Source organism: Cryptotermes secundus, unplaced genomic scaffold, assembly GCF_002891405.2.
Source record: "Cryptotermes secundus unplaced genomic scaffold, Csec_1.0 scaffold639, whole genome shotgun sequence".
NCBI classification, from domain to species: Eukaryota; Metazoa; Arthropoda; class Insecta; order Blattodea; family Kalotermitidae; genus Cryptotermes; species Cryptotermes secundus.
In genome coordinates, this window is record NW_019743157.1 from 1,082,987 (window position 1) to 1,102,433 (window position 19,447).

The following is a 19,447-nucleotide window of genomic DNA, read 5'->3' on the forward strand; positions in this document are numbered from 1 at the left end:
ATGCGTTCTCGAAAGGAAATGATTTCTTACCTCATTGTGTTGCATAGTGTTGGTGGTTTAGTCTCGTTGATGTTCACACATCTGATGTTAAGTTTTAAGTGCCGAATGGCAGACTGTTATGCACTATACAATATTATACATTTTTCACTGTTATATACATGAAGAGGTTACATATTACATGGGTCTGTTCTAAAGAGCAACACCGGCAATGTCCGCACAGATATCATCTCCACATGCCTGTCCTTGTCATCACCAGATGAATCANTACAAGTGTGGCAGGGAATGCAGTACATGCGTTCTCGAAAGGAAATGATTTCTTACCTCATTGCGTTGCATAGTGATGGTGGTTTAGTCTCGTTGATGTTCACACATCTGATGTTAAGTGTTAAGTGCCGAATGGCAGACTATTATGCACTATACAGTATTATACATTTTTCAATGTTATATACATGAAGAGGTTACAATANGGTTTTTTACGGTGGCCCATATTAACTCAATTGGGTTGAATTCTGGGTGATATGGAGAGAGTCGTAAAATATCGTGATTGCTTTCTGCAAAGATTCCATTTATTTTATAGGAAAGGTATTTCGGCTTGAGTGGTAGGATCATATTACAAGATATGTCTGGATTCCGCAATGATGAAAAATCAGTGTTATTGAAGGTAATAGGTGGAAGGTGATATTTTAGCCAGGATATCATAAAATCTCTTCTTGAATTTGAGTTAGGGGCTCTGTTTACTTGTACATTATGGTAGGGATCATCAATGACAAGGACAGAATTTGGGGGAAGGTTAGGAATAAGTTGCTCCTTTAACCATTTTTTATAATTGGTGTAGTTCATGTCACTGTGGTAGTCTCCTGTTTTTTGATGGGATTTGAAGCGGACATAGGCATTAGGGATGAAACCTTGCTCTCCCCCTGAATGGATAACAATGAGCCGTTAGCCTTTGGACACGGGGGAAAAAATAATCCCTGGATGCATCCATCACTCCATGCATATGGGGTGGTGTGTGATGAAAGAATATAGGTTTCATCCATGTAGATGATTGGGCGGCCCTCTTCCCTATATTCTTTAATTTGCCACAAATACTGAAGACGTTTGGCTCTGATATTATATCGTTCCACCAGTATCTGCCGATTATTTTTTGTTTTCTTCCAGTGGAACCCAAGTTTAAAAATAATTTTCTTCAATGTGGAGATGCATCCCTGAAAATCTAACGTTTTCTTCAACTTTTCGTGAACTTTTTTCAGGGTTGGTCTCCGTTTTTCGACTATGTAGAAGTTCTTCGCACCACAGACTCGTTAAAGTCGTCCAAAGGGGCTAGTGGAGATTTCCTAGGTCTTTCTTTATGGGGTGTTGAAAAGGAAGTGGAAGCCCCAGATACGATATTTTTTATTTCTCTTATTATTCTTCTTCTGACACTACTTTCCGATACACCTGTTGCCTTTGCTACTTCCACTCATATGTTCTTCACTGTAACTGTTGGCCCAGCCTCTTTCATATAATTATATACATTACTAACAATTTCTCTTGATTGTGAATGCAACACTTTTCCACTCAATTTACTTCGTGTAGGTGGCATGTTAAAGGAGATAGACAAAATGTACAAATATAAATAAACAAAAAAGAAAATCAACGAATAAAAATGAACAATAAAATAAAATATTAATACAGTAATTAGAGAATAATACTCTCAAATATGACTCCAAGAGTCAGAAGTTTTTAACTTGACTGTACAAGGAAGAATGCTCTTGAGATGTCTGCTTGCATTGAATGCAGAGGAATGACTAATCACAACACCCCTCAACTTTCATGAATGGGCCTGCCCATCCACTGTGCAGGTTTTCCTGGACTGTCACTTCTAAATACTAGAACTTTATAATATCCTGAACTTTCAGCTGATGTAAGAGGCTGCCTCATACTTTTAGAATGTTATGTAAGGTAGATGGATAATTTCACCAAAAAGGTTTATGTTACAGGATGAACAAAGCTAATATCAATCCTCATAACATAAATAATCAGTTTGTTTGTTTTTAAATTTAATTTTATGTATAAGATGTAAAAGCAGTGTGTTTGGGTCCCCTTACAACTGTTTATGCAAAGGTTTCTTTGTTCTTACTCTGCATAAATGGGGAAGGATATGTTTAATAGAGGTCACTAGTCAGAGCATTAAGATCAGTCAAGTAGACTGGTTTGCCAATGTCCACAATTTTAAATGGAGGTATCTGTTTCAAATCTTGGCTATTCTGACAGAATTTGTATTCTTTTCCCCTGTTATTTTCATAGGGGAATGTTTCTTATTTTTATTCTCTTTATGAAGATAAACAAAGAAAGCAGGTTATGGAGATTGTTGTCATTTGCTTATGTTGTATTGCCATCAGTACTTGTGATTACTGGGAGCCATGGTAGCATGGTCAGTATAGCAATTGGCTACAGGCTGGACAACCTAGTTTGAGTCCCAGTAGGGTCAAGAATTTTCTCTTCTCCACATTCTCAATGGGTACCTGGGGTCTCTTTCCTGGGGGTAAATTGGTAGGGCCATGAAGCTGACCACTCACCTCCAGCTAGTGCCAAGGTCAAGAAAACGTGGATCTATACATCCACTCCCCCATTTGGCTTCGTGGCATAGAGCATAATGAGTTAATCACAGGGAGAACTTTACATTTACTTGTGATTGATGTAGCTGCAGGTGATGTCACTTGTGCTCTGTTTAAAATACAGTTTTTCAAATAAAATGAGTAGATTAAGAAAATGTGACATTATCCATGTAAGAGGCCATGGAGGCCCATAGAGTTGTGAGACATCGAGGCTGCCACATTTTTTAGAGTCAGCTGACAGATGGCGGTGAGGTTGTCATCATCATGCTTTGGCCACCTTTTATCCCCAGGAAGATTCCTGATACTCATTTCTGTTAGAGGCAGAGTTGATCCCAAGGTCATAGTGCCACTGGAATGATTAAGTCAGTAGAAAAATCCAATGACTTCGTCATGAATGAAACCCACAGCTTTCAGGCTTGTATTATACATGTATTGATTTATATTACCTACCAGTTTACCAAAGTTATCAATATAAATTACTGTTTATTTTCTCCAATAACAGAAAAAGAGAAAAATGAGTGCCAATAGACCATTCTTTTTTTTTTATTGAATTGAATTTACTTACATTCTATAAATCCTAAGCAGGTTAGTACCTTTGGATACAGAACAAGTCAAAAGGTTACATACATAAGTACAGACAATTTTAGCTTAAAAATTAATATAACTTAATTTTACATCATTCTCTATTTACATTGAAGTATTCATCTAAAGAGTAGAAGGAATGAGCATGTAGATAATTCTTTAACTCTGATTTAAACTTTTTAGTATCATTGCCCAAGTTTTTAATACTTTGTGGCAGATTGTTGAACACTTTTATGCCAGTAAAGACTCCTTTTTGATATACTGATAAAGTTGATGAGGGTAGGTGGAAGTTATATTTTTGTCTAGTATTCATGTTATAGACATCAGAATTTAATTTGAGTTTATCTTTGTTGTAAACAACAAATAAGAGAAGCGATAATATGTATTGCGATTGAAGAGGTAGAATTTTTATGTTACAGATACCAGCAAACATGTTAATATTATATGGCCAGAAGTTATACTTTCTTATATTTAGTTAAATATTCACCATGTTGAAGAATTACCTCAAAGGAGTGTTATAAATCTTAATGAGATCTGTATTTAATGTTAATGCTCAAAGTTTGTGTATGTTTAGTCATTCTTACAAAAATGTTTTAGTTTTATGTAAAGTAAGGGAGTGCTGTTTTTAATTGATTTTAACCAAAAGAAAAATTTCTAGACTAATTCTAGTTTAGACCCTCCAAGCACAAAATTTGACTAAAATCTTTAGATGAAACATATGGACACAGGGATCAGTTTACCACCTTCCCATTATGTGTTCATTCTGTGTAAGGAATGTGTGCAAGTCATGATACCCAAAAGTATGTGTAGACACTAATTATTTTCTAAGCACCAAAAATTCAAGTAGCTGTTGTAATGCACTTCTTGCTGCAGTAAAAATACATGAAAATATGTTTCAGTTAATTCACCTAGTGAAGCAAAATATAGAGTATCAGAGCTATCTGTACCACAAACTCAAAAAGCTGTCTATTGCAGCTTCTGCTTTGTGTCAGTATTACAAGTAAACAGTATTCATGAGAGTCTCCCTCTGAAATTCTGTGTATGTTTCTTCTTTTTTTTTCAGTCTGCACTACATGTATACCTAAAGTCTGTAACATTATAAGATTGCTTACCTCTTACTGATATTGTGTGTATGTGTTTTGCCTTTTCATAGCAAGAGAGATAATACAAGCTATTAGTTCCTGTCAGAACCTGCATTACCTCAATTTAGAAGGCAACACACTGGGTGTCGATGCTGCCAAAGGTATTGCTAAAGCTCTTGAATCTCATAGTGAGTTTAAAAGAGCATTATGGAAAGATATGTTCACTGGTCGAGTGAAAACTGAAATTCCAAAGGCATTGGTGAGTAGTGTGATATATAATAATAATTTTTAGGTATTCCTTGTGTGTGCAGGATTTAGTAATTCACGATGTGCTAAGTTTCTACAAATAAACTGACATTTTAGTGGACTGATAAGAGTTGTTCTTACAGTAACTTGAAGTATCTGCCATCGAGAAGGCAGTACCCATAGGTTCCGTTCCTATGAGATGCACTTAGTGTAATGCACTTATAAAAGTGTATAAGTAGCTAAAGTGAAATGTGGGTTAAAATTCCAGTCTGAAGAATTTTCTTTCAGCTAACTAGTAGCAGTGTGTTTTGTTACAAATTTTTGTGTATTTTTATACAGATAAGGTCAGAAACCCAGTTTCTATTATAGTAAGTTTGATATAAATGTGAAGTAGTTTTTCTTGTATTAAATATGTTATTCTTATATGTTGTATTCAATACACAGCAATTTCTTGGCAGTGGCCTAGTTTTATCTGGAGCACAACTCGTGGAGCTTGATCTTAGTGACAATGCTTTTGGACCAATTGGTGTAGAAGGGCTTGCTGTGTTGTTGCGTAGCCATTCATGTCATGCCCTTCAAATACTCAAACTAAACAACAATGGTCTTGGAATTGGAGGAGGAAAGGTATGTCACAACTTCATAAATCCAACAGTTTAATTTGGCAGAAATGAGAAGTCATCTTTGTGTTTGGGCTGTACACATTCAGTTCAGATAGAATGTGAACACTTCAAAAAAAGTATTACAGTTCAATATAATGGGTTTGTAATACTATTATCCTCTGTAAAATACAACATTGCATCTTACTTATGAGAATATTGCTCAGGGAAGTAAACAAGCTACTATTTCTAGCATTTAACTCTTTGATAGTGCTGGATTAGGATTTGTTGACAATTTTTATATTTTAGAGAAAGTTGATTTTAATAATATTGGTTTGTTTGTTTCATATGCTTTATTGGTGTAGCTGCTATCACGAGCCTTGCTTGATTGCTATAATAAGAGCAGAGAAAGTGGGAGAGCCCTTGCTTTGAAAGTCTTTATTGCTGGCAGAAATAGACTTGAAAATGAAGGCACAAAAGCTCTTTCAGAAGTATTTAAGGTGATTATTTTCTTAATTTGATACTATTACTACAGTTAAAAAGTGCTATATATTGCATATATCACAATTCAGTAAGTTTTAAGTCTTCTTTACCCCACCCACATTATCCTTATTTGGTGTAGATTACAAAATACAAAAATTCTTGTTATACAGTTTTTGTCCAGCCTCTTGTTCCTTCCTCTCTCTTAGGTTTAAATATCTTCCATAGCACCCCGTTCTCAAACAACCTCGGTGTGTTCAGTTGCCTTTTACTGTTTAAAAATTTTGTATGAATGTCAATTTGTATATAAATTAAGTAAAAACAGGAGAAAGATTCGATAGAATAAAGCTCATAGGGACTCTAGTAAATAAGACCAGGTGTCTTTTTATACACTGTTAGCATGCTCCATATTCTTTTAACCTCTGCTGCTGTGAATGTCAGTGAAGAATAAGTACAACATAAGAAACAGATATAATCTGCTGTATGTCCTGACCATTTTAGCATATCAAATGTTTGTCCTGTGTTTATTAATTTGAATTATGTGTCAGTTTACCTTGTATTGATTTGGGAGGTGGTAGAAATAATACTGTTTTGTATGTTTAGACTCTTGGAACGATGGAAGAAGTAGCTATGCCACAGAATGGTATATACCATGTAGGCATCACAGCACTTAGTGAAGCCTTCATACAGAACCCAAATCTTCGCGTGTTGAACCTAAATGACAACACACTTACGATAAAAGGAGCTTTGGCTTTGGCTGCTGCATTACCAAACTTGCAGAAACTGCAGGAGATAAATCTGGGTGATTGTTTGTTGAAGACTAAAGGAGCAATGTCAATCGCTGCTGCATTAGCTGAAGGACACGAGGAATTGCAGGTGATGTGATCGTCAAGAATGTATTCTGCAGTTTGAAAAGTGGAAAGTGATGAGCCATGAGTTGACGTGATTTTTTCCCCCAACAATTTAATTCATAACGTTTTGTTATAGTTTACTATATTTTAAGCATTCCTCAGTCTATCTTTAAATGCAGTGGGGTTCTGTTTCTGTATATTAGAACCCATTTAATGAAGGTAAAAGGTAAAGCTGTTCCTGTAACAGGCCATGAAGGCCCATAGGGTTGTCAGATGTCGTGACTCCCACATTTTGTCACAGATGGTTGTCAGGCATACATGCCGACAGCCCCTTCCNTCAATTGAAAAAATTCACCTCATTGGGACTCAAACCTACGACCTTCTGGCTTGTAGCATAGTGCCTCAACCCACTACGCTACTGCGTGCCCACACATTTAATGAAAACAATTGAGTTTACAGGGCATAAATACATAGAATACCTCTATATCCAGTAGTATTTTTAGAGTTGGATATCTGTGGACAGACAGATGTGACCTCATTATGTAGTTTAAGACAGAACGTATAATTGAAGTTCAGAATAGTCATAATATAACAGTTACAAGTAAAACAAATTTTGTGATGGAATCACGGATGGAACAGACTTTTGATACTCATGCTGTCGTTCATTTCATAATATTCTGTCTTCTCATAATATTTCCAAAATAGTAATTAATGTAAAATATGTAAGTATTGAAAGTATAGGACATCTGAGAAAGAGTGGCAGCGTTTTAAAAATTTGTACTCTGAAGCTCAGGAAAGCTCCAAGAGTGCAGTTTTTGCAATATGAAAGAGAAACACAGAAGTATCATTTTTGCTGTATGTCATTCTGACTGCACATGGACGTGCACATGTGGCAAACTAAGTGACGCTGGAGAGATGATGGAGACCAGTCAGCAGTTGCTCTGACAATGGCATCTGACTAACATGAGCTTTTGTGGGTGTGTGTGTGCGCACACAGAAAATCTTGTAGTAAAGTATCTCCTTGTAAAAGCATTCTGTGATGGGTGGAACATTTGAAAGCAAGTATGATGTGAAGGAAATTGAAGAGCCCAGGACTGCTGTCATCGTCACCACTATAAGGCAGATTTTTGTTCAGAATCTGAGAATGTCAGTGCANGTTTCTGTATATTAGAACCCATTTAATGAAGGTAAAAGGTAAAGCTGTTCCTGTAACAGGCCATGAAGGCCCATAGGGTTGTCAGATGTCGAGACTCCCACATTTTCTCACAGATGGTTGTCAGGCATACATGCCGACAGCCCCTTCCCCCCCACCCCTCCCCAAAGGAAGATTCCTGGTACTTATTTCTGTTAAGAGGCTGAGAGGCTGAGCCAACCCCAGGACCACAGTGCAGCGGGAAGGATTAGGTCAATTGAAAAAATTCACCTCATTGGGACTCAAACCTACGACCTTCTGGCTTGTAGCATAGTGCCTCAACCCACTACGCTACTGCGTGCCCACACATTTAATGAAAACAATTGAGTTTACAGGGCATAAATACATAGAATACCTCTATATCCAGTAGTATTTTTAGAGTTGGATATCTGTGGACAGACAGATGTGACCTCATTATGTAGTTTAAGACAGAACGTATAATTGAAGTTCAGAATAGTCATAATATAACAGTTACAAGTAAAACAAATTTTGTGATGGAATCACGGATGGAACAGACTTTTGATACTCATGCTGTCGTTCATTTCATAATATTCTGTCTTCTCATAATATTTCCAAAATAGTAATTAATGTAAAATATGTAAGTATTGAAAGTATAGGACATCTGAGAAAGAGTGGCAGCGTTTTAAAAATTTGTACTCTGAAGCTCAGGAAAGCTCCAAGAGTGCAGTTTTTGCAATATGAAAGAGAAACACAGAAGTATCATTTTTGCTGTATGTCATTCTGACTGCACATGGACGTGCACATGTGGCAAACTAAGTGACGCTGGAGAGATGATGGAGACCAGTCAGCAGTTGCTCTGACAATGGCATCTGACTAACATGAGGTTTTGTGGGTGTGTGTGTGTGCGCACACAGAACATCTTGTAGTAAAGTATCTCCTTGTAAAAGCATTCTGTGATGGGTGAAACCTTTGAAAGCAAGTGATGATGTGAAGAAAATTGAAGAGCCCAGGACTGCTGTCATCGTCACCACTATAAGGCAGATTTTTGTTCAGAATCTGAGAATGTCAGTGCACAGTGCAAGTTGAAAGATGAATATGGCCTGTCATTCTTCCTTAGATGTCCTGTATAATTCCATCCATAGTTTTATGTGGGACCGAAACCTGGTCTTTATCTTAGAGGAGTATTGTCAGTAGACAACCAAGTACTGAGGAAAATATTTCTCCATAAGTTGGATGAAGTGATAAGGAAATTATGTAATAAGAACTCTATTGTTTTATTCCCTACCAGGTATTGTTAGTATAATTAAATGTAGAAAGTTAAGGTAAGTAGAACATGTAACGTACATAAAGAAGAAAGAACTATAAACATTTTAATTTGAAAGCTCTCACAGAATAAGAAGGAGCTGGGATAGTGTAGTCAGTATAGCAGCTGCCTACAGGCTGGACAACCGAGGGGTTGAAGTTCAAGTCCCGGTAAGGTCAAGAATTTCCTCTTCTCCACATTGTCCAGACCGGCTCTGGGGTCCACCCAAGTTCCTATCCAATGGGAATCAGGGGCACTTTTCCCAGGGGTAAAGTGACCGGGGTGTGAAGATGACCACTCACCTCCAGCTAGTGCTGAGGCCAAGAAAATGTGGATCTATACATCCACTCCCCCATACGCCTTCATGAAATAGTGCTTAATTAGTTAGGCACAAGGACAACTTTACTTTTTACCTAACAGAAGAAACCTGTTGGGAGGCTGAAATGTAAATAGGACATCATGAGAATGGATGCTGGAAATAGTTTTAACTTTAGTTGAATTGATTTGGGTCCAAATGGGGTCCACTGGTCAGCTTTAGTGGTGATTATGAAGAATCCTGGCAATTCATAACAACAGGACATATTTGAATTGTTAATATTGATGCTAATCAGGGGATTAGTAGAGGGAAATTATGCCTAATCATGATAGAAAACATATTGCTAAGTGTGTTTTATTTTTCTGACAGAAGTTACATCTTGGCTACAATGAAATAGGCCCAAGAGGTGGATTAGAATTGGCTAGAGCCATGAGGAACAAAGAAAAATTAATTCTCCTGGATCTAGATGGAAATATGTTTGGGGAGACTGGCCGACAAGAATTGCAGTCAGAGCTGAAGGACAGTGGAAGGTTGGGTACACTTGGCAGCCTCAAGTGAGTCAGTCATTGTGTGGTGGATCTCAATTTTCATTTAAGTATTTCTTTTTTAAATTCTTATAGGAGAAGAGAGACTGCCTCTGTGGTATAGTGGTCAGAGTTCCTGGCTACAGATCCAGAGGTCCGGGTTGAATTCCTGGCACTACCAGATTCTCTGAGAAGTAGTGGGTCTGGAACGGGGTCCACTTAGTCTCATGAGGATAATTGAGGAGCTGTTGGAAGGAAATATCGGCTCCAGTCTAGAAAACCGAGATTAATGGCTGTGGGGATTTGTTGTGTTGACCATGTGACACTCTCTATCTGCTAAAGTTGAACTAAAAACCACGGAGTTTGTTTTTGTTTGTTTTGTTATAGGAGAAGTAAGAGATGTTAGTATCATAAGTATGCTACCTTGCTGTTAGATTATAGGCATCAATATGAAGAATGATAAACAGTATTAAATAGTTGACAAATACTGACATTGAATCACTGGCTTAAAGAGAAGGTGCAATATTTAGACCATCTGAAAAATAATAGCTAATTTCAGTGTGGAAATATGAAGACTAATATACCAACAGGTTAAAGATCATGTAAATAAGTAAGGCATACGTAGGGCAGTCAAAAAGTTCCCGGAATTCCCCTGTGGATGGAGAACGAGCGATAAGGTAGTGCACACACTGTTGTGGTGGGGAGCTCAGCATGTCTGCTCGCAGGCGCAACAGGTCTGGACAGGTTTCAATATGCATAGATGTGAGTGTTGGTCATTCAGCGCAAAGTTGCAGTTTGGACAATGTGCGAACATCAAGTTCATGTGCAAATTGGGAAAATCTGCTTCAGAGACGCAGTTGGCCCTGCAGCAAGTTTACGGTGATACTGCACTAAAGAAATCTACAGTTTACGACTGATTTTCCCGGTTTAAGAATGGGCAGGAGACGTTAGAGGATGACCAGTGCAGCAGGAGACCTTTGACACCCAGAACCGAAGAAATGATTTGAAAAGTGTGACATCTGATTCGAGTGATCGTAGAATGACCATCACGGAGTTGGAGCAAGAAGTTGGTATCTCTCACGGATCCATTCATGCCATTTTGTCCGATGATTTGAAGATGAGACATGTCAGTATGAAGTTTGTTCCGGGGCAGCTGACCACGGATCAGATGGAATGTCGCATGATGGCCGCTGGTGATCTGTTTGACAAAAGTACACAGGACCCAACGTTTCTCAAAAAGATCGTCACTGATGATGAGTCATTGGTGTTCGCCTACGACCCAGAGACGAAGATGCAGTCATCAGAGTGGCACACAGCATTGTCTCCCCAGCCAAAAAAATATCACGCCTCGTCATATCCAAAGACAAAGTGATGCTCATTGCATTCTTTGATATCGATGGTTTGGTGCACCATGAGTTCATACCGCCTGGATGGACTGTTACTGGCCATTTCTACGTGCAAATTTTGCAGAGGTTGCGCGATGCGGTTCGAAGGAAGCGGCGCGACAATTGGCAGGGACAGTGGTTTCTGCATCAGTAATTCACCAAGCCACACGTCACTTGTGCAACAATTCCTCGCCGAAAGAAACATTCCTGTAATCACTCAACCATCGTACTCTCCAGATCTTGCTCTGAGTGACTTTTGGCTGTTCCCTACTCTGAAAATTGGCCTCAAGGGGACACATTTCGCAAACATGGAGGACATCAAATCGAATGCGACGGCTGAGATCCGGAAGATGCAAAAGAAATCGTCCACCGGTGCTTCCAACGATGGCAGGATCGATGGAGCAAGTGTGTGTGTAAGCACAAGGGTCCTACTTTGAAGGTGATTAGGTAAGCGTTGCCATATGTCATACCATTAGAGTGCTATACCACCATTCCGGGAACTTTTTGACTGACCTTCGTGTATGTATCATAAATAAATCTTGGAACTTCATAACTTTCTTTTGTTTTGTTTTCTTCCCCCCACATTTTGTACAGAGATTGTTGATAAAATCTTAAAGATTATGTTAATATACAAGTAGATTGAGTTAATGAAGTGAGCGGTTTCTCTCTGCAAGAGATTATCTCATTCAGATAGCATTTCAGGTCCAGGCAGCCTTCCTCATTTCTACTTCTACTGATGTCATCTTTCCCTGCTTTTTCTCTGTAATGACATTTAAGTCATGGGAGTCTTATCAAATCCTGTTCTTTCACCCTTCCCCTGGAGCTTGTATTTCCGTATGTTCTGAGTCGATACTCTGTTGGGTGGCTATGTAACAGTAAGAGGTACTCATTTTTTTCTGTGTGCTCTTTTGTATGGTGTCTGTTGCCATGTTAAATTCTAAAAATCTCTTTATTCATGTTTGCTAGTCACCATCATCTGGAAGGACCCTTGTTGTGCATGTAAGATTGTTATTGATTTGTATTTCTAGTGATGCACAACAAGTAAGGTTGTCTTTTGGTTGCTTCTCTATCAAGGAAAGAGTAATGTGTTTTATTTGAACCACATATATTCAAGTTCAGTTACATTTTTTGCTGTCTGCTCAAGTTTAGTTATCTTTCTGGTGTGTTATTTCCATATGGGTGTGAGTATTGTGCTTTTCATCATGTGAATAACTTTGTTATGGGCATGGAGATGTAGTGAGTAAAGCAACTCACAGCAGAGGTTNTTTGGAACCTAATTATTGTATGTATTTTGCATATTTCATGTTCATGAATTGTTTATTCACTGTTCAGTTGCATTTACTGTTGCATTATTTCAAGTATATTGTTAAATATAGACATTGGTAGTTCTGTATTGTTTCTCTCTATGACAGAGTAATGGCCCAGTAGTGTACTGTTCTCTTGTTTGAGATAGAGTATTAGTGGTCTTCAAGTTGGCAGATGAGCCTACTTCTTTGGCTTGTCTTAGACACTCATCCAACAACAGAACCAGAGGTGCTGGGGGTTATCTGGCCTTTTTGGTAGTGTCTGAAGAGAGGCTGGATACTGTCTCATAAGAAAGCAAATTTTAAAACACTTTTATATACTTCTGTTATAACAGGTTTAATAAATCAGGGTCTTGATGTATGGAGCTTTTACATTATGTCCACAGAAAATAAAAAAACTACAAGCAGACTCTGTGGCTTTAGTCTGCAAGCGAACTATACCGACTGAGCAACTGTCGCTTGTTGACGAAGTTAGTGCCAACTTTAGTGGATAGAGCGTGTCACATGGTCAGTGCAATGAATTCCCATGGCCGTTTATTTCGGTTTTCTAGACCGGAGCTGCTATTTCCTTGAAAAAGCTCCTGAGTTATCCTCACGAGGCTGAATGGACCCCATTCCAGACCCACTACTTCTCAGATAGAAATCTGGTAGCGCCAGGAATCAAACACGGACCCCTGGATCTGTAGCCAGGAACTGTTGATTACTAGATCACAGAGGCGGTCTACATTATGTCCATAAGAATATTTTGTCAGTAACTGAACAAATACCTGAAATGCTGACAGTGTTTAGCAATGTGAATTGAAATGTTGTCAGTTTTATTATTTCACACTTCTGTACAGCATTTGTATATGACAGTCTAATTTTCATAAGCTACTTTTACTCTAGAGGATACTAACACTGATTCTTTACTATTAGTGAGGATGAAAATGAAGATGAAGGAGAAGATGAGGAAGATGATGACGATGATGATGGGGGGGAGGAGGAGGAGGAAGAAGAAGAAGAAGAAGAGGAAGATGAAGAGGATATTGAAACTGTAGAAAGTGAATCAGAAGATAGGACAGTTATGAAGGTAGACTTTGGAGATTTGAAGAAAGCAATACAGGAGATCCAAGATGTGAAATTAAATGACAACCAGGCTACAGGACACAAACCAGTTGAAGATACACGTGTGGTATGTTACTTGGAGCGATAACTAACACATTTTGAAGTATTGTTTTGTTCTGTAGGTTATTCAATAATGCTTCTTCTGCTTATGGTAAAAAGGATATGACATAGAATTGAATTTTTTAAATACAGTGATTTATGAAATTTTTGCATTGGAGAAGGGTTTTATAAATTGTATTACAGTGAATAAATTGTTACAGTAGAGAAAATTCTCATTCTTATTTCAATTCTAAAAATGTTTCCAAATTTTCATCTGGAACTGATGAAGGCATTCTAGCATGTGTGCTTAATGTGTATTAATTTCGTTGAATTGTCTTGTACTAGACATGACAGTGGCATGATGTGTGTACACATATATATCTTCTTCATAGGGCTCGACAGCTTCATTTCTTGAACGCTTTGGCCTACTCACCAATTTCCTTTCAATTCTGTCCCCTCGTTGGTGTCTCCACCTTATCGTGGTGAGGGGGTTTGAGTATGCCAAGGACCCTGAGAGCTATACCAGCGGTAGCGTAGCTACTGGCAGGGCCTCCCTTGCTGGACAGGTCAAAGGGTAGGCATCAGACGAAGAGAGACACCAAAAACCAAAAACTGATGCCGGAAGCAGCGTCATCAGCAGCGACTTGAAGCACAGAACAAATGATGCTCGAGATGGTTCAAGTTCGTATAGCAACAGGCGTGACCAGAGTGGTTTGAACGGCTGTTGTACTGCGATGTGGAAAGCAAATGGAAAAACTACCACATTATCACTTTTCCTGGACAGTCTCTTTCCAAAAACAGAAGATCACATTAAGTGGAGGAACTGTTTTGGAAGAGACTGTGGACCTGTCATCTGACAGTTACTGATCAATCAATCTGTCCCATGTGTGAGTTGTCCAGTTATAAATTCCTAAGTCCTTTAGCTCTTTCCTTATGTCATCTGATCTTAGGTCGACCTCCCTTTCTTATAGCATGTGGCTACCAGTCATATATTCCCTTATCTGTTTGTCCAGCCTCCATCTTTGAGTGTCCAAGCCAACTTATTCTTTGGGCTTTGATGAAGTTAACTGTTCCTTCCTTTTATTAGAGTATCGAGTTTGTCATTTGTTTTAATTCTCCAGGAGCCATCATAGTTTCTTGGTGGCCTGAAGATCTTTCTTAGAATTTTCCTTTCAAAGACTAAAAGTCTGTGTTTAATGACTTCTTTAAGTGTCCACGTGTCACAGGCGTAGGTTGGTGTACACATGTACATGGTAAGATTAAACTGTCATCACAGTATTACTTCATACATAACAGTTCCTGTAGGGTTAAGCATTGTACTTTGTTGTGTTCTTTGTTAGGTAAGTGTCCCTGAATTTCTTCAGCATCCAACACAAGAGCACTTCTTACTTTTGGGAAATAATCGGCTTGAGCTTATCATGAAAGAAATTAAGGTATGTTTAATTTTCTGTTTGTATGACATAATTTCTATGTTATTTATGCATTAACCCCTTCTGTGGCCATTTCAGTTGCCTGCATCTCTGCATGGAGTGGCCTTTCAGCCTGCACTGTGGTCGTTATGACCAACTGCCTACATAGACTATTAGTGTGTGCACTTGGAAGCAGAAGATAGGAACACAGAGAAAGAAACTATATATCGGTAGTAAACAGCTGCGAGCTGAATGATACAGAAAGATGAGATATCAACAAGAAGTAAAAATTAAAACACTGGGAATAATTAAAAATCTGCCAAATATGGGTTGCCATTACTCTCATAAGCCTTACCTGACATTTCCACACAGCAGGTCAAACCTACATAATTCCCATGTATTTTACTGGTATTTTTCAATAAAGAACATAAGTAAATTACATGAAATAATGTTAGCTGTCAGAATTTTCTTATCATGTTATGTAGATTCTTTTTTGTCATTAGCAAGGTGGTATTTTGGACATGATCCACTTTTCAAGTTTATGCCAACAGTTCCGATGATATTTCCATCATGAGGCATAAGGGAGGAAAGGTTGTTGCTCAGTTGGATTTCATGGAAATAATTACTATTATGCTACTTTATGGGTACACAAATATTTATTGTGGCATCTCCAAGAACATTGCCTTTTACTGTTAAAGGCTTATCCAGCAGTAATCCTCATTTTGAAGTCTGCCTATCCGAAAGCATCCTTCCTGAGATTTCTACACAGGTTGGTCAGTCAGTAATCCCGCTGAGATATAAAACTGTTGCAAACTGACTGACTGCTAGCTAGGGCCAATCCTAGAGATCCCGTAGGTTGCGCCATAGCTCAAGCGGTTAGTCGCTGGCTTCCCATCGTGGCGGCCCGGGTTTGATCCCGGGTCTGGTCAAGTGGGATTTGTGGTGGACAAAGTGGCACTGGGGCAGGTTTTCTCTGAGTACTTCGGTTTCCCCTGCCAATCTTCATTCCATCAATTGCTCCACAATCACCCTCACCTATCATCTGGGGCTGGTACAATAGGCCAGAAGTGGCCGCAGTACAAGGGACTTAGTCCCCCCACACTGACAATAAAAAAAATCCTAGAAATCCAGTTTGACTTGAGCTGAATCGAGAATAGGAACAAGAAGAAGGCCGTGTGTAGGGCAATCCATCAGAACCCTAATATGTGTCACATCAGCAATATTTGTTAGCATCTGCACAAGGGAATTCTTACTATAATGGTGTATTCTTTACAGGACTGTAATGATGACTCATATTTGGAGAAGCTGGTTATGACTTTAATGAAGGTGTCATCTTTGACTGCAAATAGCTCAGAACAGACAAAGCAGGCAGCACTTTCATGCAGTGACGCTCTGTATCGGGAACTCTTCAAATGGGCAGAGGAACATGAGCAGTCTTCTATAGCCAACAACAGTTTACTAGTCCATTTGGGATTAATCAAGGTAAAGTTGAATGATTTTGGATGAATCAGTAACTAATAACAGGGATTAATGTACGAGGGCTGGCCTATTCCAAAAGGAGTATCCGTCTGGTGGCTACAGATTTGTATAGATCTTGGGGTAAGGTCAGGCAGGATGGTAACTAGCTTTGACTGGGATCGGCAGAGCCAGAGATGTGGTCTCTAGGTCTTGACAGGCCTGGCTTAACATGACAGAAAGAAGCTGGTTGCAAATGCACATACCATGATCACACAGACATACCTCAGAAAAAGATTTTATTATGTAACGCATGTATACTGGCATTGATACCTACACTTATGTTTACAGGAATCCACTTTAATAATGTGATGTACCTCCATTAAGCCACAGTGGCTAAATAAATTGTCATGGTTCACACTGATCACTAATAAATAATGTATTTTAGTTGGCCGAATAGTTAATTGTTTGTTAATTGAGTAATTCCAAAGGGTGCAGATTTTGTGTCCTACTACTTGAAAAGACTAGAAATGGACTCCACGTAGAAGTGGCTTGTTCTGAGACAGTAGACACCTCAGGACCTAACAGCTTTTGTCACAAGTTGCCTCCCTGGAGATCCTCCATTGGTTTATTTTGAAAACAAGGAAGCCTCAACAGTTTTACATTTCCCAGTCAGCTACCTTTCTCAGACAAATCTCAACACTAAGCCCTCAACGGCACAACAGACAGTCCCTTTGATGGATAATCCCAAAACGGTTCAAGAAACTCCTACCCCAGAATTCGCTTAGTGGGGGGTGGAGTCCAACTGGGTCCACTCGGCATGGCAGCCACTGATTGGCCTATTGTAGCCTGCCCTGGGTGATTATGATGATGGAGAATTTGGTGGAATGAGGATTGGCAGGGGAAACTGAAGTACTCGGAGAAAACCCACCCCAGTGCCACTTTGTCCACCACAAATCCCACTTGACCAGACCTGGGATCAAACCTGGGCTGCTGCAGTGGGAAGCCAGCGACTAACCGCTTGAGCTATGGCACAGCCAAGTACCCCAGAATTAATGAAAGCATGAATCTGTAAAATCTCAGGTTCTCAAAGAAAAGCCGAAATCTTGAAACTTCACAGATTCTAAGTAAGATGACCAATGCTTCCAGCCATCCCTGCAAGAAGTGGCTTAAGTCACCCACAAGCGTGCAAAAATGGGATCTTCCATTTTCTGGATTCCCAACATGTGCAAACATATGTTAATCACTAATTAATATTACCTCATAATAATAGCTGGCCATGCTGGGTGGTTAACAGCACTGACTACCACAGTGGGAAATGCATATTTTTAATATTTTGATAATAAGCAGATTTGTTTTCTTTTTTTTTTTAATATTATTAAAATATGTGAATTTCATACAGACATCTGTGACAAAGATTAAAATAAAGCAAATTCTGTTTTTGTTGGGGTGTTTCCTGTGTTTTCTTGTTAAAAATATGTGTATCTCATTGTGTTTTAAGATCATATTGTATATAATTACTTTTGAACAGCATTTCTGAAACGTTTTGTCAGTTATAGCCCTTCGTGTAAAAACCAACCATCTTGAAGAATGTTGGTATTTGTGTATAAATTATTTCAGTAGTTATGATAGTACATTAAGAAGTATATAGTGAGTGAAACTGTCAGCAGTTTGAAAATATTTTCAGAGCGAAGACAAGAAAATGAAATTGGCATGGAATTTGGATGGTTGTATGGGTGCTCTAGAGCAAGCAATTAAACAAGATTATTTTCCCCAAGGAACCCGGGAAACACTACAGCTCTTCTTGCGCAGGCAAGTAATCGATGTGGAATCCAATACGATTTTACCTCTTAACTGATTGAGGTTTTCTTCTTGGCCATTGTTTGTATGTTGAGTATTTTTTTTTGTGATGTTACTTTTGGACATGCAACTGTGATCTCGACTTTGTATGCCTTAATAATATTCATTTTGTATTAATAAACTGACATTATTTATTGTATTTCACAGCATTTTAAATGAATATCACTTAAGACTTCAAAAGTACAAGGATTTTCATATAATTTTAATTTTTTCAGACCAAACCTGAGCATGGATGCTTTTCCTGCAACTAAACATAAACTGATGAGTACATTATGTGAATTTTAAGTTCAGGTTATAGTTGCTGGAATTTTATACAAGGATGTTTGTATGTTTGTGTGATTTGGCATATGCTTTTACAAATTCATTTTACCAAGATGTATACTGTATGAAGAATATATGACAATGAATACAAATCTCAGAACTATATTTATGTTGCGTTCAGATCTAACGATGGTAAGCACTACATCTTGTACAGAGATGTAGTGTTGTCAGTTTCACTGCCACACGTTTTAAATGATTGTATCATAAAGCTTACATCAAAAAACCTTATCTGTGTGTAAAGGTTTTTTTGTGTAAGCCTTGTGACACATTTATCTGTGGGTAATTCAAATGCACAACTCAGAACCTTCTGAAACAGAGAAAGTAACACACATTAATGTAATAGATCTGTATAAACATCTTTAGTTAACTTTATAGATAAATATTCAAGATTAACATTAAATAGTCCTGCTCCTGCACACAAAACCATTATTGCCGAAACATTAAAAGAGTCCCTAGCTCAGAAAATATGTAGTTTACTATAATGGATTAAAGTGCACAGCTCCTATAGAGTATATACACAAACGTACATCAAGGGTATTGAGAAAGTTTAGCTCGGTGACAGGGTGTTGGCAATCTATTTAGGAGCCAGCTTGTTCTCAGATAGAAATTCCTGGTTCCTCCAGCCTCCTCTTAGTACTGTTGCACTGATTTATGTCCATGATTTATTCCAGCCGTCTTACAGTGCATACACTCATCCACCTCACTCTTCACTCCTGCACTACATGTTTCGGCACAAAGGTGCCATCTTCAGGTGCTTTTCGATTTACGTTAAACTACTTCACTGCATGCCTTGCCGTCTTCATACTAAAATAACTAAAATATATGTTCATCATATATATT

At 38.4% G+C, this 19,447-nt stretch overlaps 1 protein-coding gene across 1 annotated transcript in view; it reads left to right on the forward strand.

Annotated features, from left to right (window-relative positions):
• Positions 1–18,713, forward strand: part of LOC111873933 (ran GTPase-activating protein 1) — a 21,100-nt gene extending 2,387 nt beyond the window's left edge. The window contains exons 2-11 of the mRNA XM_023869043.2: positions 4,333–4,520; positions 4,952–5,131; positions 5,469–5,603; positions 6,187–6,459; positions 9,576–9,760; positions 13,335–13,590; positions 14,903–14,995; positions 16,247–16,453; positions 18,114–18,238; positions 18,502–18,713. Coding sequence (XP_023724811.1) covers positions 4,333–4,520; positions 4,952–5,131; positions 5,469–5,603; positions 6,187–6,459; positions 9,576–9,760; positions 13,335–13,590; positions 14,903–14,995; positions 16,247–16,453; positions 18,114–18,238; positions 18,502–18,571 — 1,712 coding nt within the window. The 3' untranslated portion in view covers positions 18,572–18,713. The remainder of the gene's footprint in view (positions 1–4,332; positions 4,521–4,951; positions 5,132–5,468; positions 5,604–6,186; positions 6,460–9,575; positions 9,761–13,334; positions 13,591–14,902; positions 14,996–16,246; positions 16,454–18,113; positions 18,239–18,501) is intronic.
• Positions 18,714–19,447: the final 734 nt, after the last annotated feature.